The sequence below is a fragment of the Quercus lobata genome, chromosome 3 (genome assembly GCF_001633185.2).
Source record: "Quercus lobata isolate SW786 chromosome 3, ValleyOak3.0 Primary Assembly, whole genome shotgun sequence".
Taxonomy (NCBI): Eukaryota; Viridiplantae; Streptophyta; class Magnoliopsida; order Fagales; family Fagaceae; genus Quercus; species Quercus lobata.
Genome location: NC_044906.1, coordinates 51,829,753 through 51,857,315, shown reverse-complemented (window position 1 = coordinate 51,857,315; position 27,563 = coordinate 51,829,753). Strand labels below are relative to the sequence as shown.

General features: G+C 36.8%; 1 protein-coding gene across 3 annotated transcripts; it reads right to left on the bottom strand.

Annotated features, from left to right (window-relative positions):
• Nucleotides 1-1,327: 1,327 nt before the first annotated feature.
• On the bottom strand, nucleotides 1,328-27,563 carry LOC115982138. Of its 3 annotated transcripts, none has more exons than XM_031104657.1 (15): nucleotides 27,277-27,563; nucleotides 26,235-26,308; nucleotides 22,473-22,550; nucleotides 15,362-15,437; nucleotides 7,243-7,307; nucleotides 6,709-6,810; nucleotides 4,118-4,207; nucleotides 3,952-4,026; nucleotides 3,791-3,823; nucleotides 3,577-3,657; nucleotides 3,275-3,337; nucleotides 3,051-3,113; nucleotides 2,537-2,605; nucleotides 2,209-2,244; nucleotides 1,328-2,122 (listed from the first exon to the last, which is right to left on the bottom strand). In XM_031104657.1, exons 1-15 carry the CDS (start codon nucleotides 27,317-27,319, stop codon nucleotides 1,847-1,849), a joined length of 1,224 nt encoding a protein of 407 aa, XP_030960517.1. In that variant the 5' UTR covers nucleotides 27,320-27,563; the 3' UTR covers nucleotides 1,328-1,846. The 3 variants fall into 3 exon arrangements, with proteins under 3 accessions (XP_030960517.1, XP_030960518.1, XP_030960516.1); XM_031104656.1 differs by having other exon boundaries at nucleotides 1,329-2,122; nucleotides 2,209-2,253; XM_031104658.1 differs by lacking the exon at nucleotides 2,537-2,605.

Sequence of the window (27,563 nt, the reverse complement as noted above, 5' to 3'; positions counted from 1 at the left end):
GCAGGCTGTCATTTCTGGTGCACCCATATAATTTTCTATCAATAAATACATTTTTTACATTTTATCAATAACTAGTAATAGACTCATACGATGCATTGAAAATTTTGATATATATATTTTTTTTGTTTAAGTGAAAAATGAACATAGTAGATGAGACTTAAAAGTGTTAATCTCAAACCCTTCTTAAAATGATGTGATTATTTTCAAACAAAGAATAGTTGATACAATATATTAGATTTTCAAAATTAAACTATCTATATTTTTTTATTTGAAAGTGTTTAAAATTTAGAAAGGTTTTATTTTTTTATTTTTTTTAATTATATATTTTTAAGGAAACATAATGCATTTTATATTCAATTATTATTTAAGGCATAATATTTTATAGATAATGTAATGTGTGATTAGAATTTCTTTCAAGTGCTCCTAATCAATGATTCATACTCTATATATATTAAATTGCCTAAAGAGAAAGCAGATATAAATAAATCCCTCACTTACACACACACACGACTTTAATCACAATAAAAAAAAATGTAATTTTTACCCATCAAAAAAAAATTTAATGCAATTTTATCAAGAGCCTACCAATATAACATTGAGAAGGAACCTCTTCTCCTAAAACATCATCGATGTGGACCGAATGGACTAAATTAGACCAAACTGGACAAAATGGACCTGAATAAACCGAAATTGACCAAAATAGATTGAATGGAGCTAAGTGGACCGAAAGAAACCAAAATGTATCGAATGGACTAAGTGGACCAAGTTGGAAAGTGCACCGAAATAGATCGAATGAACCAAAGTGAACCAAATTTGACAAAATAGACCAAATTGGACTGAAATGCTACGCTGATAATGTATCAAATGGACTAAGTAGATCAAGTTGGAAAATGCACCGAAATAGATCGAATGGACCAAAGTGAACCAAATTAGACAAAATAGACCAAACTGGACTGAAATGCTACGCTGATATGACTCAACAGAAACGTATTAACAATAGATCAAAAATAAATAAATTATTAGTAATTACGAGTACGGTGCAAGGGTTTTGTAGGTGATGAACAAAAAAATGTTGACAGGTCCGATCACTTTTTCCATTCTTTTATGTTGTGATTACTTTTCTCAACTTTCCCCCCTTGCAATTTCCTATGATTAAATGTTAGTGTGTTTCTTTAAGGAAAAATACAAAAAAGGTAAACTATGTTCAATTGTGATTGGATTCGTATATGTATGGGTTGGAAGATCAAGTCAAGGAGAAGAAAAGTACCGAGGAGACTGGAGTGTATAACAAAATTACTTAAAAAAGAATTTTATCTTATGTCTTTGTCGTTCATACAATGTATTTCTTTGTTGTGAAATGCATTCTAAATTATTATTATTTTTTTCCCCAACCACCTCAAGGTCAACAAAAGTGAAGAAAAGTTCTCATAAAATATGTACATCCAATCTATCAATGCCCAAGCCAAAAAACAAGGGAGGAATGAACACTCTTCTAACAAAAGATAACCCCGTGCTAGTGACTAGCATACTTAATTTTGGAAGCCTCTCTTTGTTTGCCAAACCCTGTCTTTACTGCAGCCACCATTCTTTAGGCCAAAAAGGAAAAACTATATAATTTTAATTACACATTAAAAAAAAAAAAAAATCCTAATTAAAAGTTATAACGTAAACAGCTCCACAACATTCAGTGCCTAATCCTGTTTCCATCAATTTGGCACGAGCACAACCTATATTTAACAGGTCTCGGGCCAGCCACAAGTAACCCCTGAAATCTTCTCCAGAAGCAGAGTCCAGTGGTATATCATTACGTAGATGTTCTAGTTGAGATCAACACAAAAGATCCTCATTATTGTTGACTACTTGAACGTGAGTGTTGACTACTTGAACGTGATTGTTGTAACACTGTATTAGTCACACTAAGCGATCTTGATAGGAATGGAGTTCTAAAGCTAGGAAACCACAGCCCGAACCGACCAGAACTTGAAGCCCCACTATTGGTGTCTTCAGGAGTATCATTCCCATTAGAAACCTCATGATTTCTTGAGTCTTCAGGAGTACAATTCCCATTAGAAACCTCATGATTTCTTGAGGCCTCAACCACTTTTGAAGTTACATTAATGTCCTGAAAACAGATTGAGAATATTTAAGATTGTGGATGCACAATAAAAAAAAAGAATACAAATCCAAAAATATAAAAGTCAGGTTAACCTTGAGACCAGGTGCTGAGACAACATTCTGCAACGACTGTTTCACCTGAAAAAGAACACATCAGGAGAGAGGCACAGAAATGGAAGTCATGAAAAAGGAGTAATTCTCTCTTTGTTGTTCAAGTTGGTCAAAGGGAGGGACACAAATCCCAAAGTAATTCTTTGAGGAACACTTAGGAGTTTCATATCAGTTGATAGGAAACTAGAGCCATATTCTGTTGTACATTCCAAAGAGGGAAGGAAAAGCTATAAATGGGGTGTAAACCAGACACTGAAAGGCCCCTCTTTCAGCCTTTACTAAACCCAAAGGAGTAGAAAAGTATAGGAACCTGGTGAGATCCATTAGAACTTGGGGAAGACAGAGGTTCAGCAGATATATCGGGGGGCAAAGAAGCACTCTACATGCACAAGTAGAATGAAGTTAGAAAATCATTTCAAGAACATAACAAGCACATCAAGGGTGGAACAAAATATAGGGCAATACAAGTGAACTATGTATTTGACATCATTTTAATATATTTCCATCTGTTGAGCTGGTTTTCTTCTTTGCTACTTTTATGGCCAGAACAGAGGAAAAGATTAAAAGGCCGTCAATCGAACCTTTTGCAATTCCAAATTCAAGCAAAGACAGATCATAAAACCACTAAATCAATATGGAAAGCCAAAAAGGAGACCTTTCCAGATGTTTCCAAGAAAGTTGGGGTTTCTTACATCCAGAAACATTAGAAGGTTAGGACTCCCATACAAGTGGTCGTGGATGTGTGTCAAAGATAAGAATTAGACAATAAGCTCTAATGAGTTAATTTTAAATGTTATCTAATTGAGCGAGTGGACAATTTTTACACTTGATGAGGGTGTAACTGGTGGCTGTTCAAGAGCTGGCCTGTAGGAAATGGATGGTGCCACCTACATAATTTAAAGAAAATAGTTCATATGGGAGAGATGAAATATACAATCTGAAAGAAATTAGGAGATAAAATATCCAAGCTTTGTGTGTGAATAATATACAAATGTATACATACATACTAAGAATGCATAATTAAATCAATGTACATATATTATTATACCTTTGAAGAGGGAGTAGAAGGTGGCTGTTCAAGAGCAAGCTTGGAGGAACTGGAAGGCAATGCCTACAGATTTTAGGGATCACAGTTAATATGGGGCAGAAACATACAAGCTGAAAAGAAATTCTGATATTGAGATGGGCGGAAATCAATTGAGTAAAGATATTCTGGTTAACTGTAATAAAATTAAGATACTGAAAATTTTGTGGAGGACATTGTTTGACATAGTGTAATATGAAATAGTACAAATGAGCAATAGAAGTCTTGACAAATAATCATTCAAACGGAAAAGGTTCAGTTCATGCCTGAGTACTTTCTGTGGTTCTGCTATTTTGCAGATTCCAGGTGTAACTACACAACCTCCTTACTCCTTCATTTGTAAGATCCTAAGCAGATAATCAGAAGCCATGACCATCAGCACAAAACATATTCATGGGCTGTAAATAGCAAACCATATTTAAAAGTAAAAACACTTTATTTTATAGGGAATCTAAATAATGTTGGCTGTATAAGAACTACCTGCTTCCCTTCTATTCTGCTAATCTTAGTTTCCTGAGGCACCAAAAAATAAGAAGAAAGATTAAATTTAAATTTCACATCCAGGATAAAACTTATAGACGTGATTGAGCTACAAAAACAAAACCTGAAAAATAAAAAATAGAATCTTGAAGATGACTCACCAGAGTCTGTACTGCATCATGGATATTTATAACATCCACACCGACGAAATCCGTTCTTTTTCGTAGGTCAGAAACCTAAACAGCTTAATAAATGCTGTGTAAATAAAGTTGAAACAGAAACCATAGGACTACCTAAACTACTGGCTAATGCTTGACTTGGACCCACCTCCTGTTGTGTTTCGGAATTAATTGCTGCACACTTGTCCAAAGTAGAATCCATGATGTTCATTCTTGAAGATAGTTCCCTCTTGGTGGCCTGAGAAAAATAAAATCTCCACTATGTAAGGAATCAGACATGTCTCTATTTCTCATAATAGATTAAATCAACAAGATATTCCAAATACATGACAAGAAAATCAGTTTCAGGTAATTTCTTCAAGTAAAATGCAGAGCATAGAATGACAGTTATTCGAATGTTCAAGAAAGTTCTGCACTACTTAGATGATAATGAGAAGTATCATCACTAGCATAATCATGTTCACCATTAATACACTTAATCCTTTTGGCAGGTTGCACTTGGTTTTGCAATATAGTTAGCTAAAAGTATCATTTTTAAGATGGGTTTGAACTAAGTACACAGACAATTATAAGCCTGAAAAGACAGGAAAACAAAAAACAAAATAAATTTCCTGGCAAAGAAATTCATAAAATAAAAATAATCATTTGATATTCCTCTCTCTCTCTCTCTCTCTCTCTAATAAAATCACATGATAGTCTTCTGCAACAATTGTTGTTCTTCATCACCATAATAATGTTTTTCCGATTTCACCCTTTCTATCTCAATTTGAATGTGTACCTTTCAAGTTTTACCCTCTCCATCTCACAAATATATGCTATCTAACCCATTTAACAAATAAATTACACTATTTGAAAGCAATAAGTTGCACATTTTCTAATCTCTCACAACAGTTTCGTGTTTTGAATCTGTCCTGACATATCCTTTTGTTTTAGATAAATACAGCTATCCTCATAAGTCCTTTTAGATTTATCATTTTCAATTGACTTTCCTCAAAAATGATACCTACAAATTTTAAAGGCAAGTGATTGACATTATAAAACTATATATTAATGAATTAAAAAATATGTGATCTGTACAGCCTAATGCAGATTTTTTAAATATACTTATATAATTTATAGAAAATTGAATCACTAACACCCAATCTGGTGAAGAATTTTAGATACTACGCCATAGCAAAGTCACTCCGCATAAATTACTGTGAGACCCTAATCCCAAGGATAGCACAATTAGCTAGAACCATGCTTATTTAAGCAATCACAAGTTCGAATCTCCCCTTCCCCCTCCCATTGGGGCCAGCCAAACTTAGTTATCAAAATATATATATATATATATATATATTATTGTGAGACCTTCTATCCTAAGTTAGAATCACAATGTACAATATGTTAACATCATATATTACACAATAAAAGTTGTGTCCTACACTTGGTAGTTGCACCAAATAGATGCTCTCTCTCTTTTTTTCTTTATATTTTTTCTCTTTTTTTTTCCTACTTATGCCAAGTGGAAAGCTCATTGCCCCCTCATTTGACACACTTAAAACTATGCTTTCATCAAGTGGTGCCTTATAAGTACATTAAAATTATTCGAATTATTAACATAGATTGCTCTAAGTGAAACTCTGTTGCCAAGAAATTTAAAAATACTATTAAGTTAAAGGGAAAATTTATAAGACCAGTTGAACCTGGGCATTAGTATAAACTGCTTACTCCATCAACCCATCAAGGTTGAATGAACCTGGATTACCTTGCAACTGGTTCTGGCAGGTGGGGTTAGTTGCACTTAAGCTTTATTGGCTAGAGGCGAATCTAAAGGGCTCTTTTTTAGAAAGGTTTCCTATGTTATTGAAAAATAAATAATTAAAAAAAAAATCATAAGACCAACTAGATTCTATAATACTCAATGTTGGACAGTTAAGTAACATATTCATAAAATGTATGTAGCTGAACTCGAAATGTTAACAAGGATAGGATTCGAAATAAGGAAATTTGCTTAAAGATAGGTTGAGCCTAATGATGAAAAGATGAAGGACAGTCACTTGAGATGGTTTGGTCATGTTCAGAGAATAGCAATTAATGCATCGGTGAGAAAGACTGAGTTGATTCAAATAAAGGGAATAGAGAAAAGGTGAAGGAAGACAAAAATACTATTAGTAGAAGTAATAAAAAAAAAAAAAAAAAGTGAATTAAGGAACTAACAAAGAGTATGATTTCAAATAGAATAGAATGGAGGAAAAGAATACATTTTGACCGATCCTTACTAATCTTTTGAGAATCCATAGCCTACCCCAAATAATTTGAGACTAAGGCTTGGTTATTGGTATTAGTAATTTTTGCTCTTTTATTTTCACTATCTATTTTATTATTCAATTTCAATTATGGTTTTGACATATAAATTATATAATACTTCATTTTGTCATCCAAAGCTAAGATACAAGGCTATTCGATGCCATTGGCAGCACAAGATAACTGACAACCAGGTTGACAAGCATCGAATAATAAAGAACAATTACAAGTAAACCCATAGCTTCCCATCTGATGTTTTTCATGGTCTAATGAACAGAAACTTTTGTTTAGATAAAATAATACTGACAAAAGCAGTAAAGAGTATCACATTATTATCTAGAACAAGAAAATTTTATGTATTTTTATCATTGAGGGATAATATAGTTTGGTGATTCTTTCACACTCACAATGTTGATTGAACACGTACAAAAGGATCAGAAGTACAAAACTTACTGAGATTGATGAATACAGAGTCTCAAGCTGTTTAGCTATAGAATTGCAAGCATCAGCTAAACCACGCCTTGTAGCAAACATCATATCAGGGAGTTTCCAGCCCTGCAATCATACAACAGATGCACTCAAAAGTTCATCAGTAACTAAAAGGAAGACATGGTACTAAAGATACAAATTAAAGTAGCATAAAAAAAATTTCATGAGAACAAGGAGTATGGAGAAGGGAAAAGGGTTGATTACATCATATCGTAGGAGGAACGGATACAGATACATAATATGGGTATAATACTAAACACATGTTAATGCAAAAATCTTTAGAAAAGTAGGATTTTTTGTTGTTGATAATTTGATAGTTACAATAATGGGGGAGGGAGGGTGGATTCAAACCCTGGTTGTCCTCGTAGCTACAAGGCTCTTGGCTTAGAAAAGTAGGACATATCAAGAATTTTCTTTTATATGGACATATATAATGATAGATGAAGCATCATCATATCCATGATTACAATACTTAAACAAGGTATAAAAACATTATACCTTCCACCAAACATAGCCGTATCCTAAAACTACCACAACGATAATAACACCATATCTGATAGTACCTGCACATAGAGAAAACAAGTCTTCTCAGGAACTACTACAGAGCTAAAGATACAGCATACTTCAAGACCCCATCAATAATGATTAGTAAATTGGAAGCTGTTGTTGTCAAAGGAGTGTCACTAATGTCACTACTCACTAGTTTAAACTATAATCTAATAATGTCATACAGAAAGCATGGAAACGAGCATGAAGGTCAGAGGAGAATGTTAATGTTAGTTAAAACTTCAAATAAAGTTCTAAAGTTTGAGCCAACAACTTCAAATACAGCTAATTCATAGAGTTTTTTCTTCTTTTTTTCTTTTTTCTTTTTTCCCCTAAAAATGATTGACAACTTAAAAAACATGGAAGCCAACAAACAATCGACAAAAGAAATGCCAGCCTAGGTTATTGAGCAAGACACTATATTGATGCTCATTCATCTGTGCCCATATTTATGTTTCATTTAATGAGGTAGGAAATGATATAAATGTCCAACACGAATTCCCCTGATAAAGTTTAGTTGGAACATAAAAGTGGTGGAAATCAAGATCAAATAACTAAGAGTAGAAAGGGTGGCTGGTTGCCTGCCCTAACGGATCAGAAAGGGTGGCTGGCTGTTTGGCTTAAGAGTAGAGGGTGGCTGGTTGTCTGGCCTAAGGGTAGGGGGAGTTGGTTGGCAGGCCTAAGAGTAGAGTGTGGCTACATCATACTCCCTCCATAAAGGAAACTTGCCCTCAAGTTTCAGCTGGAAAATAAGGCTTCAAATTGAAGGCATTAGAAACATTTAAAAGAGGGGGGTAGTTGGACTGTGTAGGCATTGTCATTGATTTTAGTCAATACTTTGCAGGAACCCTAGTCAAAATCACCCAAACGAGGTCCCCTTCCATGAAATTTAGTCTCCATCGATTAATATCAGCAGCAGCCTTGTAATTTGCATTGGAATGTTCAATTCTCGCCTTGACTTGTGCATGGACAGATTGCATAAACTTTGTCCTTTTTTTTTTTTTGCTCTTACATTCTCCTTCTCAGAAAGTGACAATGGTGCCAAATCTAAGACACTTAAAGGTTTAATCCCATACACAACTTCAAAAGGAGATGCTTTAAAAGTCCTACTAAGAGAAGAGTTGTAAGCAAATTCAGCCAACATAAAGATACTTTCCCAATTCCTTGGATGTTCACCAATCAAGCATCTCAAGAGATTCCCAAGACTCTGGTTGACAAATTCAGTTTGTCAATCCATTTGGGGGTGGAAAGAAGTACTATAGCTCAATTCAGTCCCTATCTTGTGCCAAAGAGTTCACCAAAATGAGCAAGAAATTTAGCATTTTTTGTCTTAAATAATAGAGAATGGTACACCATGAAGCTTGTAGACTTCTTTGAAGAATAAAACAACCACTTTGGAAGCATCCAAAGTCTTCTTGCATGGGATGAAGTGAGCCATCTTGGAGAAACGATCCGATACCACCATGATTGAATCATTCTTTCGTTGTGTAGGTGGAAGACCAAGGACAAAATCCATACTAATACATTCCCATGGTTTATTAGGCACTGGAAGAGTTAAATATAGACCTGCATTAGAGGTTGTAACCTTTCCCTTCTAACAAACTTGACACCTTTGAACATGCCACTCAACATCTTTAATCATTCCCAGCCAAAAGTAGTCTTGTTGAAAGAATTCTGGGGCCTTTGACATGCCAAAATGCCCCAAATTATGCTGTTCAACAATCATCAACTCCCTTAGAGAACATTTAGGCACACATAATTTCAGCCCTTTGAAAAGAAATTCATCCTTTAACCATAAATCAGAGTTGGCAGGTTGCTATCCCTGCTGTAACTGTTAGCATAGATTACCAAAATGTGGGCCACCTTGGTAGTTCTCCTTGAAAACTTCAAAACCAACGACCTTAGCTTGCATTTCCACCAAGAAATTAGTCCTATTCAACCCATAAGCCACTTTGTTGAGAATTCCCGACTGATGTTTCAAAGAGAAAGTGTATTGTTGCAAAAAAACTTACCCACTTAGCATGCCTTCTGTTTACACTGGATTGGCTATTGAGATATTTCAAAACCTCATGGTCAGTGTGTAAAATAAACTCATTGTAGACCAAATAGTAACTCCAATGCTTGATGGCTTGAACAATAGTATAGAACTCCTTGTCATAGGTAGAATACCTAAATTTTCACCCATTCAACTTCTCACTAAAGAATGCTATGGGGTGCCCTTCTTGGCTAAGGACACCATCAATTTCCACTCCTGATGCATCACAATTAAGCTTGAATATCTTGTCAAAATTGGGCAAGGCAAGGATAGGAGCTTCTGTTAACTTCCTCTTCAAAAGTTAGAAACTTTCTTAGGCTTCTTTAGTCCAAACAAAGGACTTTTGTTTGAGACAATTGGTGAGAGGTGCTGCAATGGTGTTGTAATTGTTAATAACCTTCTATAGAAGGTAGCAAGGCCATGGAAACTCCTCACCTCATGCACATTTGAAGGTGTAGGCCAGTCAACAATTGCCTTAACCTTATTTTCATTTATGAACACTCCTTTGGAAGACACAACATACCCCAAAAACGCTACTTGATCCATCCCAAAGCTACATTTTTTCATGTTACCATAGAACTTTTCTCTCCTCAAGATGTCAAGCATGAGTTGTAAATGCAGCAAGTGTCCTCCAAACAGCAGCTATACACCAAAATATCATCAAAATACACCACAACACAAACCCCCAATAGTGGTTGCAACATTTGTGTCATCACCCTTGTGAAAGTGCTTGGTGCATTTGTCAAGCCAAATGGCATAACAAGTCATTCAAATAATCCATGATGCATCTTGAAAGCCATCTTCCATTCATCTCCCAGGCAAATTCTAATTTGATGATACCCACTTTGAAAATCAATCTATCTAGCATATCATCCAATCTAGGAATTGGAAAGCGAAACATTATGATCCTTTACTATCCATACACATCCTCTAAGAACCATCCTTCTGAGGAGTCAAGAGAGCGAGTACTACACAAGGGCTAATACAAGCCCGGATGTAGCCTTTATCAAGGAGCTCTTGAACTTGTTTTTGCAACTCTTCCTTCTCCTTTGGAGCCATATGATATGCTGCCTTGTTTGGAAGGGCTGCTCCCGATACCAAATCAATGGCATATTGAATGTCTCGCATAGGATGCAAGTTGAGAGGTGACATATGGGGAAAAACATCACCATATTGCTAGAATAACTCACTAACAACACTATGATAGACCGTTCCAGCCACTATGTTGACTGGAATCAATGCCAAAATGTAGCCACTACCTTGACTTTCTTGAATGAAGTTTTTAGAAGCAAGTAAAGAGGCTGCAAAGGGTTTAGAAGTCACATTTTCCTTCATTGGTAGCAAAGTAAATTGTTATCTTCGCTTTAGGTATAGGTGTTTTTCTTCCCATCACGCATCTTTTGGCAATCATATTGTCAAGGCCTTCTAAGAAGGATATGGCATGCATCCATTGGTACTACATCACACCACGCTTCATCAAAATACTTCTTCCAGATAGAAAATGGCACCAAGCAACGCTTTGATACTTTCACCTCATTACCCTTCTTGAACCAAGAAAGTTTGTAAGGATGTGGGTGATCTTGAGACGCAAGCTTCAACTCATCAACTACCTCTTGAGAAACCACACTTTCACAATTTCCCCCCATCAATGATCATATTACAAACTCTTCCTCAAATGTTGCAAGTTGTATAAAAAATATTGGTTCCCAACCAATCTTCTTCAGAATTGAGTTTAGGAGCAAGAAGAGTCTTCCTCATCACAATTGTCAAGCCCTCTTCTTCAAAATCACCACCAACCTCCTAATTTGAAGGTTGATCAAAAATGGGTTCTCCATCTTCACGTTCAAGCTCCTCCAACATAAGAGCCTTCTTCCTACAATCCGAAGTTCGATCCCCGGCTCTCCAAACTAAAAACATTTGAAAGTACCCACTTGTTGCTGTCTAACCCCACCCCCATCAACAGTGGCTGTTTGGGACCGTTTTGGGGTTGTAATAGTGGGTTTAGGGCCTGCTGCTTGCTGTCCAACCCCAGAAGTTTCTCCTCTACCATTAGTACTCAAATCCCCAACCTTATATTAGTTAGAAATCCCCTGACCAGACCTGAAACCCCACTGTCCAGACCTCAAAGCATGCCTAGTTTGTTGCTTCTCCACCAATAAAGCCCAGTTGTAGGCTTCTGACACATTCCACAATTATAGAAGGCTAAGGACATCTTGGATGGATGACTTCAATCCACTCAAGTACCTTGCAACCATTTGTTCTTCACTTTCATTCAAATCTACCCTTACTACAAGTTGGTGAAATGCCTCTGTATACTCCTCTACACAGGTGATTTATGAGGAGGAATCCTAGGTGGCTGCACAGGTAGAAAATTTTTATAAAATTTGTACCAGGAGTCAGAGGAGTGGAGGCCTTTTGTGGAAGGTTTGGAGTTTGATCAGCTTGATGGGTTGGAGAGGGGTTGGCTTGAAAGGAGGTTTGAGCAGGAGGAGATTCTTCTAGCTGTTAATGAGCTGGCTGAAGATAAAGCTCCAGGTCCTGATGGCTTCTCTATGGCTTTTTTCCACCATTGCTGGAGAGTGGTGGAAAGGGATGTTCTAGCAGTTTTTGAGAAATTTTATCAGCACAGTAAGTTTGAGAGATCTTTGAACGCTACCTTTATAGCTCTTATTCCCAAGAAAATCGATGCTTCTAATATTAGAGATTTCCGACCTATCAGCCTAGTGGGGAGCTTGTATAAGATCTTGTCTAAGGTTTTAGCAAATCAAATGAAACGGGTCTTAGATCAATTAATTTTTGAGTCTCAGAATAGTTTTGTGGGAGGCAGACAGATTCTTGACTCAGTTCTTATTGCTAATGAGTGTGTGGATAGTCGTGTGAAGAGTAAGATCCCGGGGGTTATTTGTAAGCTAGACATTGAGAAAGCTTACGATCATGTGAATTGGGAGGCTCTTCTGGATCTTTAAAGAGAATGGGCTTTGGGGAGAAGTGGTGTAGTTGGATTCGCACTTGTATTTCAACTGTCCAGTTCTCTATTTTGATTAATGGGGCTCCAGCTGACTTTTTTGGAAGCACGAGGGGCCTAAGACAAGGGGATCTCCTATGTTGTTTTTAGTTATGATGGAGGTCTTAAGTAGGATGATGAAAAGAGTTGAAGGTGCTGGCTTGATCAGGGGTTTTCAGGCTATAGGCAGACGAGGTGTAGGGGAGTGTGTCTCGCATCTTTTGTTTGCGGATGATACTATTCTTTTCTGTGATGCGGATGTGGAGCAGATCCTTCATGTGCGTATGCTTCTCCTTTGTTTTCAGGCTGTCACAGGTTTGAAGGTTAATGTCTTAAAGAGCGAGTTGGTTCCTATAGGGAAGGTTAACAATATTCATGCTTTGGCAGAGATTCTGGGTTGCCGGATTGGGTCTTTGCCTATGACCTATCTTGGTATGCCGTTGGGGGCTTCCCATAAGTCCCCTTCTATTTGGAATCCTATTTTGGAAAAAATTAGTCGGAAGTTGGCCGGGTGGAAGAAGTTGTATTTGTCAAAAGGTGGTAGACTGACGCTGATTAAGAGTACGCTTTCCAGCCTTCCTACTTACTATTTATCCCTTTTTACCATCCCTTCGCATGTGGCTAATAAGATTGAGAAGATTCAGAGGGACTTCTTGTGGGGGGATTCCAAGCTTCATTTGGTGGGATGGGATAAGGTGTGTGCTCCTAAGGCTAATGGTGGTTTGGGTATAAGGAAGTTAACTACGTTTAACAAAGCTTTACTAGGAAAATGGCTATGGCGGTTTGGGGTTGAGGAGACTCGTCTTTGGAGGAGGGTGTTGGCTTTGAAGTTTGGGGAAGAGTGGGGGGGTTGGTCTTCCAAACTGGGCAGGGGTGTTCATGGGTGTGGTTTATGGAGAAGTATCCGAAAAGCAGTGGCGGAGCCACATACAAAGGTGGGGGGGCCTTGGCCCCCCCAAAATTTAAAAAAATTATTTTATAGTATGTATATTATTTACATTTTTAAAAATGTAGCATGTAAAAATTGAAGTTGGCCCCCCCAAATTTTGAGTTATTTCAATGGTGCTCTTAAAAGAAAAAGGAATTGTATTAAAATCAAATAATTTAAGAGGTTTAACAAATTAAATTATGTAGAAAATGATAAATTTTTGTACATGTCTAATAGAAGAAATACATGACTTTTATATACTCATTAAAATTTAGAAAATGATAAATTCTCTTAGTAAATTAATTTATATACATGTGTGTGTAGAAGTTTGTCTTAACTAATATATTAGCATTACAACTTGGCCCCTCCAAACCAAAATTTCTGGCTCCGCCCCTGCCGAAAAGGATGGGAGGTGTTTAGCAAACACATCCGGTTTGAGGTAGGGGTGGGGGATAGAGTGAAGCTTTGGACGGACCAGTGGTGTGGGGACTCACCACTCCATCTATCTTTCCCGGTAGTGTACGGGATTGCTTCTAATAGAGAGGCTTCGGTGGCCTCGTCTCTTGAACGTCTGGGGACCGAGGCTCGGAGAAGTTGGAAGGTTCTTTTACTTAGAAATCCAAATGATTGGGAGACGGGTGTGGTGGATGATTTCCTTCAAACCATGGGTTCTAACTTACCTCAATCTGAGCAAGGAGACCGCATGGTTTGGAAATTGTCGAAGAAAGGGGTTTTTGACATCCGCTCGTTCTACAATAAGCTCCGAAGCTCCTTGCCTATTACCTTTCCTTGGAAAGGTATTTGGAAGGCTAAGGCTCCTACTCACGTTTCCTTCTTTGTTTGGACTGCGGCTTGGGAGAAGATTCTTACAGGGGATATTTTGCGGTATAGAGGATTCGATTTTGTTGATTGGTGCATTTTGTGCCGTTGTAATGGGGAGTCGGTGAATCATTTGCTTCTCCATTGTGACAAAGCTTATCTGTTGTGGAGCATGGTTTTTAGATCCTTTGGGATTTCTTGGGTTTTGCCAAGATCAGTTGCAGATATGCTTTTCGGTTGGTGGAATTGGTTTGGAAAGCACTCTTCTGGCGTTTGGAATCTAGCTCCATTGTGCCTAATGTGGTGTATTTGGAGAGAGCGTAATTGGCGTACTTTCGAGGATAGGGACAAGTCTGATGACCAGTTGTTCGCTTACTTTAGTGGCTCTCTTTTTGATTGGTCTAGGGCTTGGGGACTCACCTCTAGTGATTCTATCCCTATGTTCCTTAGTTCTCTTCTCTGTAATTAATTTGCTATTTGTTGTCTCCGTTTGTTTTCTTATTCTTTTCTTTTTCTTCTCTCTTTTTGTTTGTTTCCTTCTCTGTATTCTCTGTTCTGCCTTGTGTTTTCATGAGGTAGCTTTTAATATATATCTTTCTTACTTATCAAAAAAAAAAAAAATACTCCTCTACACTACCTTCTTGCTTAAGGTTGCGTAGGTCTTTGTAGAGTGCTTGGGTGTAGTTGAAAGGAAAAAATTGCTCATGGAGCTTTTTCTTAATCTTCTCTCAACTCTTGATCTTGACTTTACCACTTTGTTGGTGAGAAGTTTGCGATTTTTCTTACCAAGCAGAAGCTCTCCCCTTAAATCAAATAGTGACTAGCTTCACTTTCTTTTCGTCCAAAAATTTATAATAATCAAAGACCCTCTCAACAATGTTAAGTCAATTTACAAAGTCTTCCATTTTGAGACTCCCTTGAAACTTTAGAATTTCAACCTTGAAGCAGTAGTCAAGCCTTAGATCATTTCTTTCCACACAAGGCCTACCCCTTGGAGGAACTCCAAAAGGGTTCTCAAAATGAGATGAGAGTCATCAATAGCCTTAGGAGGAGGCTACAAATGTTGCACCACCTCCGTAAGTGATGCAACTTGTCTGCCCTAAGAGGTCAAAAAGGGTGGCTGGTTGTTTGGCTTAAGAGTAGAGTGTGGCTGGCTGTCTGACATAAGGGTAGAGGGGGTTGGTTGGCTGGCCTGAGAGTAGAGGGTGGCTACAGCAAAGAGTCAATCAACATAATATATAATAAAATCTCCATTAATATGCAGGAGAATGTGTAAAACTCTAACCTCTTACACCCGTAGTCACAATTGTAATTGGTCCATTTGATGCCAATAACTGCAGCTCTTCCCGTAGGCTGTTAACCTGGATATGTCAAATGCATCATCATGAATTACATTTTTTATTCTAAATAAGTCTCCAAGAAGTACAAGGTATTCTAGTTTGCTAAGGATGATAAACAGATTTGACAAAAAAGGAAAAAAAAGAAAGAAGGGGGGGAACGTCTTAAGCTTAACAAAACCTGGCTGTTTGAAAATCGTCTTAATGCAAATTTTATCGCTCTCAATAATAAATAAATAAACTGTTCTTTGGATGCGAAGGACTTTCGCCCTATTAGTCTTATTAGCGAGCGCACTATGAGATCATCACTAAGTCCTAGTAAATAGGTTGAGATTCATGCTAGAAAAAATTCTATCAGGCTCTCAAAACGCATTTGTTAAAGGAAAGTAGATTTTAAATTTAGTTCTTAGTGCTAATGGATGCTTCGACAATAAACTGAAATCTGGAGTTCCAACGGTCTTATGCAAATCATATTTGGAAAAAGTTTATTTATTTATTTATTTATATTATTAAATAATAGAATTTATTCAAAACAGGGATGCAAAACCTATATACACAGGAAGTGTACACCAGAAAACCCCACAATTAAACTAGAAAATTACAAGGATCATTCATGTTCAATAAATGGGAAAAGGAAAATAATATTGTTGCTGTCAGCCATTCAAACAATGATATAAAGAACAACAATTTCAAATCTAGAACTTTCCTTTTGTTTCCCTACAAAGCTTCTAGTATTCCTTCCTCTCCATATTAGACAATGAGGGATAGCCTTCCAAATTTCCATGTTTAAATGCCAACCAAAGCAACCTTGCTAATAGGCTAACATATCTATGACTCTTTTCAACATCACCAAGTGAACCCCAAAGAGGCTAAACACCATATTCCACAATTCTCTGGCAATAGGACAATGGAGGAGTAGACGATCAATTGTCTCCCCATCTCTTTTAAGCATACAACACCTATTAACCACAATAATACTCTTTCGCAAATTGTCTATTTTTAAAATTATCCCCAATGCCACAGTCCGTGCAAAGAAAGAAACTCAAGTTGGCTCCTTAGGCTTCCAAATGCTTCTCCAAAGGAAGGTCAAATCGCCCTAGGAGCTAAAACTCTAGAATAGGACTTAACCTCAAACCTCCTTACCTCCTTTGTGCAAAAGGCATCCAACAAACAAAGCTTATCTTCTCCGTTACCCAGCACTACAATAACTGATAAGGGCTCTGGCTCCCAACCATGTACCTTTTTTTTGGGACAAGTAATTGTAATTTATTAAATTTGGAAAAGCGTATGCAAAAGTATACAAAGATTTAAAAAACAAAAAGAAACAAAAGAAAGAAAGGGAAGCTATAAATATAGCAATCCAAGTGCAATAAATCTAAAAAATCTCCATCAAAGAAAAGGTTGACATGGTAAAAGAGTGTATCATCCATTCGAAGAGAGTTTTCAAGAAAAGAAACTTCAGATATTTTTTTTTTTTGATAAGTAAGAAAATTATATTAAAACCTCAGGAAAACAAAAGGACAAACAGAGAGTACAGAGGAGGAAACAAAAAAAAAAGAAAAAGAAAAGTAGAAAACAAGAAAACAAGCGAAGCCAACAAAGAACTAATTACAAAGAAGAGAACTAAGAAACATAGGGATAGAATCACTAGAGGTGAGTCCCCAAGCCCTAGACCAATCAAAAAGAGAGCCACTAAAGTAAGCAAGCAGTTGGTCATCAGTTTTGTCCCTGTCCTCAAAAGTACGCCAGTTTCGCTCCCTCCAAATGCACCACATTAGGCACAACGGAGCTAGATTCCAAACTCTAGAAGAGTGCTTTCCGAGCCAGTTCCACCAACCGAAAAGCGTATCTGCAATCGATTTTGGCAAGACCCAAGAAATCCCAAAAGATCTAAACACCAGGCTCCACAACTGAAAAGCTTTTCCACAATGAAGAAGCAAGTGATTCGCCGTCTCCCCATTACTACGGCACAAAATACACCAATCAACAAAATCGAAACCTCTACACCGCAAAAGTGTATCACCCATTCGAAGAGAAGAAATATGGCCCATAAACATCACCATGTTTCTTCTCTATAACCCTCCTCAGCAAAGCCTCTCTCTCAGTGCCAAAACACCACAATCACTTCCCCAACAGAGTCTGATTAAACAATCTCAAATTCTTGAAGGCCAACCCCTTCCTTTGAAGAGGTTCACATATTTTATTCCAAATTAACAAGGTGGAATTTGGACTCCTCGCCTAACCCTCTCCATAAGAAATCTCTCTATGTCTTTTCAATGATGGGCTACATCCACAGGGATAGGGAAATGGGAGTGGAAATTTGTGGGTAAATTAACGAGTGTGCATTTAACCAAGGTAAGCTTACCTCTGTTAGATAGATCAAGGCGCTTCCATCCTATCTATCTTCTTTCCATCTTCTCCAAGATAGTGTTACAAATGGTTTTTGCCTTGAATTTAGCACCCAAAAGAGGGTTGAGGTATTTCATTGGCGTATGCAATGTCACCAAAAGATACACCAATACATCCAAATTCTGTACTTCCCCAACAAGTATGAACTCCAAATTTCCTAATTGCACCTTCAAACTAGATACAACTTAAAACCATGTAAAAATAAACCTCAAATGCAAAGTTGATTGGTGTAGCATTAGAAAAATTCAAGGTGTCATCCACAAAGAGGTGTGAAATCATCAATAAATCATTCTCCAAGTGTCCAACTGCAGCACCCAATAAAAATCCACCTCCCACTTCTTTATCCATCATTGATACACAGCCCCCATGACAATAACAAAGAGCATTTTTTTTTTTTTTTTGATTATGTGGTCTGTTTACAAGAAATGAAACTTGCCAGCATGGATAGACAGATGGTTTGTCGGTTTGGTGGCAGGGGGTGGTGGACGGTTTTGAGTGGGCATATTCAAGGGTTTATGGCCCAAATGAGAGTAGGGAGAGGGGTTATATGTGGGATGAGTTGATTTGAGTGTAGCAGTTTTGGGGAGTTCCGTGGTGTGGTTTTGGGTATCAATATTGTATGTTTTCCAAGTGAGCGGATGGGAGGTTCAAGACTGACTCCAGCTATGGAAAAATTTTCTTAGTTTATTGAGGATCTTAATTTGATTGATTTGCCTTTAGAAGGAGGGCATTATACTTGGTCAAGTGGTACAGACCAGCCTTTAATTTCTAGGATAGATAGAGCTCTGGTCTCTCATGATTGGGAGGAACACTTTCCGGATGTGATCCAACGGATATTACCTCGTCCTATTTCAGACTATTGTCCAATTCTTTTGGAGGCAAGGGGAATGGCAAGGGGGAAAAGCCCATTCAGGTTTGAAAATGTGTGGGTGAAGACAGATGGGTTTGCAGATAGTGTTCAATCTTGGTGGAATCTACATTCTTTCTTTGGTACTTCTAGTTTTGTGCTCACAAAAAAATTGAAGGCTTTGAAAGAAGATATTGTACAATGAAATTGTAGAGAGTTTGGAAATGTGGGTATTAATAAGAAAAAATTATTGGAGGATTTGAAGAGGTTAGATGCTAAGGAAGGAGAGCTTGGACTCACTGATGTGGAGAAACATGAAAGGGAAGAAGTAAAATACCAGGTATACTCATTTGGGTATTTTGTTGGAGGGGGATGGGGTGATATATGAGGAGTTAGAGGTGGATGTAATACAATTTTATAAAAAATTGTATTAGGAAATGGAGGAGTGGAGACCATTCTTGGAGGGTTTGGAGTTTGATCATATTAGAGGGACAGGGAGGGGATGGCTTGAAAACAAAGAGCATGTAAATTGGGATTTCCTCTTACATATGCTGAGAAGTTGTGGTTTTGGTGAAAAAGAGAGGTTGATTTCTTTTTGAATTTCCACATTCAGATTTTCTATTTTTATAAATGGCAGCCTAAGAAGCACCAACATAGACACAAACAAGACATGGGACATGCCAACACAACAATTCTAAAAATTAGGACACAATGCGACAAGGACAAGACAATTATAAAAAAATGATAAACATGTATTTTTTGAATATTTCATATTAAAACATATTTCATGTTTATTTTAGGTTTTAGAAATATGTAACAAGCATCAAAATCTTTGTAAACATATTTAATTTCAAAATAATGGATCGATGATAGATTGCAAAGTACATCAATACCCAAGAAAAAAAAGGTAACGAAACTATTAGACTACCCAGTTTTACATATTAAGTGCTTACTGTTTAAGTAACAGTGTTAATCTTCAAGGAACAAAAAACAATTGACATTCAAGAAATAAAAAAGGGAAAAAAAAAAAAAAAAGCCTTGACTTATTGTGTAGTTGGGTAATGGGTAGAGACGAGAGAGGGACTAGAGAATTGAGAGCATTTATTATTAAGCAAATAAAGGTTAAACAAAAAAAATGAACACGAGAGAGTTCAAGAAGTCAGCGAAATAGAAGCAGATCAAAAAAATTGACAGCATCGCCATACCTAACAGAAAGCAGTGCTACTGAGCTGAGACAAGCACTAACAGAGACATGCAGAGCAATTGGCCATGTCCGTGCTTCTTAGAAGGCAGTCCTATTGATTTCTTTAAAAGTTTGCGAGAGTTATGTCAAGGAGACCCTATTTCCTCAACGCTTTTTGTTATTGTTATGAGGACATTTAGCAAGATGATGGATCAAGTAGTGAGGGTTATACATTGGGTTTCATGGTGAACGGTTCAGAGAGCAATTCATTGAATATTTCTCACCTACTTTGTAAAGATGACACATTGATATTTTGTGGAACTAATTATAATACGAGAATGCATTTTAGATATGTCCTTACCAGGTTTGAGGCCATTTCAAGTTTGAAAGTCAATTTGGGGAAGTTGGAAATGGTTTCAGTTGGTATTGTGCAAAATATGGAGGAGATGATACATATTATGGATGCAAAGTTTCAAGGGGGGTAATTGGTTGGAAGAGGTTGTATTTATCCAAGGGGGGTAAAGTTACCCTTATTAAGAGTACTCTTTCTAGCTTACCTACGTATTTCCTTTCTCTTCTCCCTATTCCAGTTAAGGTGGCTAAGAGGATGGAGAAATTACAAAGAGATTTTCTTTGGACTGGAATTGGGGATGATCCTAAAATTCATTTAGTAAATTGGTCTAAGGTCTATAGGCCAGTGAAGAATGGAGGGTTAGGCATTCGATGCTTGAGAAGGTTTAATTATGCCTTATTAGCCAAATGGTTGTGTAGTTATGGTTGGGAGAATGATGCCCTTTGGAGAAGGGTCATTGGGGCGAAGTATGGGAATGAGTGGGGTGGTTGGTGCACAAAATCTGTGTCGGGGGTTTATGGTTTTTGTTTGTGGAAGTGCATTAGAAGTACCTGGTTGAATTTTTCCAAGTGCCTTCGATATGATGTGGGTGATGGTACTCGTGTGAAGTTTTGGGATGACGTGTGGTGTAGGGATCGTCCTCTTAAGGAGGAGTTTCCAAATTTGTATAATATTAGTAGGACAAGGGAGGCTTCGGTCTTTGAGGTTATGTGCTACGCAAATGGGAGAGTTTCTTGGGACATTCAGTTTCGTCGCTTAGTGAACGATCAAGAGTCAATTTCTTTGGATTTGTTTTTGGTCTTGATCTATTCCACAAAGGTCTGGGGTGTTGGTGCTGACAAACTTTGTTGGAAGCCTACCTGCAGTCGAGGTTTCAAGGTGAGTGGGTATTATCATTCTCTTTCCCCATCTACTGTCATTCCCTTCCCTTGGAAAATGGTGTGGCAATCGAAGGTTCCTCCTCGGGTTGCTTTTTTCTCTTGGACTGTGGCTTTAGGCAAGATTTTAACTATAGATAATCTTCAGAAGAGGCACTTTGTTGTTCTTGAGTGGTGTTTTATGTGCAAAGGGTGTGGGGAATTTGTAGATCATCTCCTCTTTCACTGTCCTATTGCTTTTGAGATGTGGAGTATGATCTTCTGCTTGTTTGGTATTTGTTGGGTGATGCCGCAAAGGGTAGCAGATTTGTTGGATTGCTGGTCTTGCAATTTCAGGCAACATCGTAATATGGTTATTTGGAGGATTGTGCCGCACTATTTGATGTGGTGTATCTGGCGGGAATGGAATTCAAGGAGCTTTGAGGATCGCGAACGGTCCATTCTTGAATTTAAGTCTTTTTTCTTTTCTACTCTTCTCGAATGGTGTTTGGTTTTACCTTCTTTTTCTTGTATTTCCCTTTCTGGGTTGCTTGATCATTGTACTTTGATTTCTTGATGTTTTTGCCCCTTTAGTACATTTCCTATGTACGAGGCTGTTTTCTTTCAATAAACTTTTAAGTTACTTATCAAAAAAAAAAAAAAAAAGTTTCAAACTATTCTATGAAATCTCTGAGCCTTCCATTGGGCTCTACTATCAAATAAAACACAATCTAGAACTCTTTATTGAAAAAAATGTAAAGACTCTTGTTAGGGTGGAAAAGAATTTACCTATAATGTTGCATTGAAAACCCACTATCTCAATACTATATAAGAATGCAAAGACCACCTTGAAAAGGAAAAATTTATTTCAAATGTAAGTCGGAGAATTCTTGCTCGTTTAGAGGGTGATGTAATTAGGACTTATAAGAAATAATAAAAGGAGAGTACTAATAAAATAATAAAAAGAGTGGCTTCTGTCACCTTGGTCCTAAGGAGTGGCTTTGCCATGGGTTTGACTCCTCCACACCCCCCCCCCCCCCCCCCCCCCCCAATATTACTTGAACGGTAAACCATTTTTAAGTGTGGGTGTTTTTTTTTTTTTTTGGCTATTCAAAAAAAAAAAAAAAACACCTCTATATTGTGGAATGTAACTTTCTACTTGAATTGACCAGCCAAATTAACTCAAGTATAACCCCGAAAAGCCTGAAAATAATTTCAGTCAGAGATAATATTCAGTGGAGATTCAGGAGAAAGCTTGCAAAAAGTAACTTAAGTAGTAGATCTGCATCATGCTCTAAGGCACATAGCAACCATAAGAGAATAGCCAAGAGTCATTCTTGAGCTTAGAGAGCCCTCCTACTACTAGATTTATTGATAAGTATCTCTATACAATATAAAATCAAGGGCAAACCTGAGCCATTAGAGAGTCATTGCGTGGTTTTTTAACTGACGAGGAAGAATCATCTTGTCTATTTTTCTTCAAAACAAACTGCATTGAAAAAATTAATACTTAGAAAACCTTATAATACATTAAAAATGATTAAGAATTTAACTCAATTTACATCTTCTAGAAAGAAAAAGGTAGAGTGATCAAGAGAGCATCTTATTTGATATAAGAAAAAGAAATTGAAAAGCCAGACTGACAATCAGCGCATCCTATGCCAATGCTAAACACAAGCAGAATTTGGAGTACCCTAATACCTTAAGAATCATGGCTATGAGATCTAATTCACATCCAAAAACTATAGGATCCTATGATGCTCAAGAATAAAAGAATAATACAAAAACCATAATGTCCACCAAACACTTATTATCAAGTTCCAATTTTTCTTTTTTCTTTGGTTTGCAGCATTTTCAAGGTATGATTAGTGGGCTGGAAGTAAAAACCCAGATTCAGAAGAATAAAGCAAGCAGCTGCTTGGTTAAGTTAGTCAATTGGTTTTGGTCTGTTTATTAGTATAGAGACCCATAATCATTTAATTCATGCTCCATGCATGCATGTTATGGTATGAGTCCCAATGATTCCAAGCCTCTTTTGATGGCCTTACTTGAATAAGTTATACCTAAGAATTAAAGAATCGATTTCCCATCAGAAAAATTGTTTCTTCATGGTCAGACACCAAAGAATCAGATTTGACATAAAGGATCAGATTTTTCTTTTATTGGTAAGTCACACACGCACCCCAAGGTAGTCAAAGGCGAAAGGCGACCTTAAGGCACCAAGGCCTTGTATTGCCCAAGCCATGAGGTGACAAAAAGGTGCTAGCCCGATTGAAGCAAGGCGCCAAATTTAAATATAATTAATATATATATATATATATATTTATAGAACTTAATCATATGCATCTAATGTATTGAAATATCATAATCAAGTGTCTTTGTCATGTGTTGCATGAAGAAAAAAGGTCTATTAATTTATTTAAACATAGGCTTGACACAATTTAGGCTCTATTAATTATTCTAACAATAGGTTTTACAACAAGCTTCTATGAATTAATTAACATAACAATAGATTTTACAACAAACGTTTATAAATTATTCAATCTAACAATAGGTTTCACCACAAGCTTTTGAAAATCTAACAATAATTCTACAACAAGCTTCTATAAATAATTAATCTATCAATAGGTTTTACAATAAACTACTTATCCAAAAAAAAAAAAGGTTGTACAATAAAATTCTACTAAAACAGAGAGAGAGAGAGAGAGAGCTATCCAAGCTAAAGCCTAAAAGACTATATGATTGAAATAAAAAGTTTATTAAAAAAAAAAAATCTAAAATGAGGAGGAAATAATAAAGAGGTGATACAGAGAAAGGAGAGTGAGAGGGGGAGGGGGGAGCAGAAAAAGAGAGGGATGAAATAGAACCTTTTGAGAGGAGAGAGAAGAAATCAAGAAAGAGGGGGAATTACTTGAGAGGTGAGAGGTAGAAAAAAAAAAAAAAAAGGGAAAAAAGCTGAGACTCTTGCCTGAGCACCTTGAACATGGTGTAAGGCACCCACATAGCTCACCTAGGCTCTAAAGGCAAGAACCTCACCAAAAGTGCCTCCCCTTAGATCCATGGAGGTGCCTTGGTGGTGTCTTGCATCACCCGGGCACCTAGGCAAGTGCCCAACTTGCCTTTGGCTACCCTGCACATACCCAATTGATCTTAAGTTAAGTTATAAAGCTCACCAATAAATTATAAGCAGGAGGTGCCAGCTGAGCTAGAGCTCATTGAGAACATAAAGGATGAGATATTGAGAACAGGTCCACTCAAGGATTTGACTCCCATAACATATCCTACTTCTATCATTCCACCCACAGCTCAAGTAACAATTTTAAGATTTGAATTGGGAACCTAACCCAATCACTATAAATGAGGCTACACATTTATGGTGACAGGAGATTGCTACAAAATATGGGGAGGAATAGAATGCTTGGACTTCGGGTTCAGTTAGAGTACCTCATGGTTGTAGCTTGTGGCAGAGTATAAGAGCAGGTTTGGGCCACTTTGCAGCAATTTGTGTATTTTGAGTGGGGGATGGCTCTCATTTAAGATTTTGGCATGATTATTGGCGTGGAGGGAAAGCTCTTAAAGAGTTGATTCCTAACTTGTGACTTGTATGCCTACTTGTTTGATCAAAATGCCTCAATCCATTCAATCCTAGATTGCCTGGTAGGTGGGGTAGGTTGGCTTCGGAACACGAGTTCAAAGAGTTTTTCATGATTGGGAATTTGAGTAAGTAGATGCTTTTCTAGATCTTATTTATCCAATATCCCTAGGAAATGGAGGTGTGATAGGATGCTTTAGAAATTGTAAAGGGGTGAGCCTTTACTTTCCGATCTTATTATGAGGCTCTTCTTGGCACTTGTGCTAACCCTTACCTTGGAAGAGTGTATGATTAATGAAGGCTCCAAAGAGTGTCGCTTTTTGTGCGCACAGCAGCATTGGAGAAAATTCTTGTGATAATCTTACCAAGCATGGATTTACCTTCGTTGGATGGTGTTACATGTGCCAATGTAGTGGGGAAACAGTAGATTGTTTATTGATTTATTATGAGGTAGCCTACACTTTATGGAGCCTAGTTTTTAGAACTTTTGGGATACCATGGGTGTTACTGAGGAGGGGCGTAGATCCCTTGTTTGGGTGGAGGAATTTGCTTGGGAAGCACTCTCTGGAAATTTGGAATGTGGTACCATTATGTGAAGTGGCTGTTGTGGAAGGACAGGAATAACTGCACTTTTTGAAGATTCCAACAAATCACAATTCAGTTGGAAACTTTGCTGGTCAGAAGTCTTTTTGATTGGTCTCATGTGTGGGGTCTTAGTCTTACAAATTGTAGCAATCTCATAGATTTTACAGAATCTCTTATATTTTGTGCATAACATTTGTAATTCTTTTAGGTTACGAAGTACTCATCATCATGAGCATAAAGTAATCTATTTTATTAATAAAATTTTTATTACTTACAAGAAAAAGGCAACACATCACAAAACTTGATTACTCTAAAACACAGAGTTTGGAAAGTCACTTCATCTACTAAATATGCGCAATCCTCCACAAAAAGCAACAAAGAACAAAAAAGGAATAATTTTCTTTAGTAGAGGTACTTGGAATAAAGGAATAATTTTTAAAAACTACTATTAGACCAGCTATTTTCTATGGTAGTGGTACTAAATATTGGGTTGTTAAGAAGCAACATATTCATAAAATGAGTCTAGCTAAAATGAGAATGTTAAGATCGTTAAGTGTAAATATGTGAAAAAAATAGAATTCGAAATAAGGAAATATTCATAAAATGATTATAGATGAAATGAGAATGTTAAGATCATTAAGTGAAAATACATGAGAAAGAGTGAATTGATTCAAGTTAAGGGAATGAATATTGGACACGATAATTAAATAAGTACTTTGGTATGACTTCAAATAGAATGAAAAGAAAAAAAAAATGCGTGTGGATCAACCTAACTAATCCATCATAGATCCATAGCCAACTCAAACAATTCTAAGGCTAACGCTTATATATATATATATATATATATATATATTTTTTGGTTGTAATAGAGGTACTTGGAAGATAGATGACAAGCATTTTTTTTTTTTTTGAAGTAATTGATTAGGAAAAAAGAGGACATCATGAAAGTACAAGGGAAGTGAGAAATCTTAAAAGAGTTAATAGACAACAAAGTACCTTAAAAGCACCAGAGACAAAATCAGATACAGTTGGCATACGTCCTTCTTGCGCAAGTATTGAACCAACAATACCTAAAAGACATAAGATAAAGTACTCAGTTAACATGAAGTTTCCTTCCTTTCAAACAGGCTTATATAAATGTAAATTAACTTCTAAATACTTCGAAAAAGGAAGATATCACCAGTATGGCTACACCATTACAATAAAGCATAGTACATCACATCCAAATACCACTTCATAAGTTCAGAAATTCCTCTCAAGCTCAATAGCCGGCACGACCACAATGCCTAAACCACTTCTACCTTCCTAAATGGCAATTTCTAGAGAAACCATTTGAAGGTTTTTTTTTGATAATTCAATAATTGAGGAAAAACGTGGACGTCTCTCTTGGAAATATAAAGAGAGATGCTACGTCCAAAACATTTTTACAATATTTTCACAACAAATCACAGGTGGTTAGTTGTTATTAATTCAAATTTGAACCTAACACTAAGATTATATTTTTACTCCAACAGTAACAACCTACCACTTAAAATTTGTTGTAAAAATGTTGTGAAAATATTATGAACATATCATTCCTCAAACATAAAAGGTATAAGTTGAGTTACAAAATTTTAATTTTATCAGAATTCCAATTCAATCATTTGAATAGGCAACGCATAAACTTTTACCAGCTTGTTTAGGTCAATAGTAAAAACTTAAAAAAAAAAAAAAAAAAAAAAAAAAAAAAAAAAAAAAAAAAGAGGGTCATTGTAGTGAACAGTAACCGCTTCATAACACTGGCACACATTGTTGTCAATAGGATCATTCCAGTCACAAAAAATATAGTCAAATTCCAATAAGTATTTGTTCACGACCTAGGGTTTAACAAAATCCCTAACTCCTTCAACTTTACAATATAAACCCCCCCCCCCCAAAAAAAAAACACTGATTACGACTTGAAATAAAAAACTCTACAAAAAAAAAAAAGCTCACGAGTTCTGAGTTGAAACAAAAATTGCAGAGAATCGGAAAGGAGAAAAAGAGAGAAAGCACTGACCTGCGCCAAGAAGAACGGCCACCTTGCCAATCTGGAGAGCCATCGCCGCCTATATATATATGTATGGGATGGTAGTGTGGGAGTTGAGTGGAGACTAATATGTGTGACTGTACGGCATTGAATTCTCCTCCTCTGAAGAAAATAGAAGAGACGAAGAATGATGGATTGTTGGACAAGAAAGGGTCTGTGCCTCTCTGTGTTTTTTTCTCTCTCTCTCTCTCTCGCTCTAGAGTCTAGAGTGAGAGAAGTGCACCGGGAAGACGGAAGAATTGCTGGCGTCAATTTTA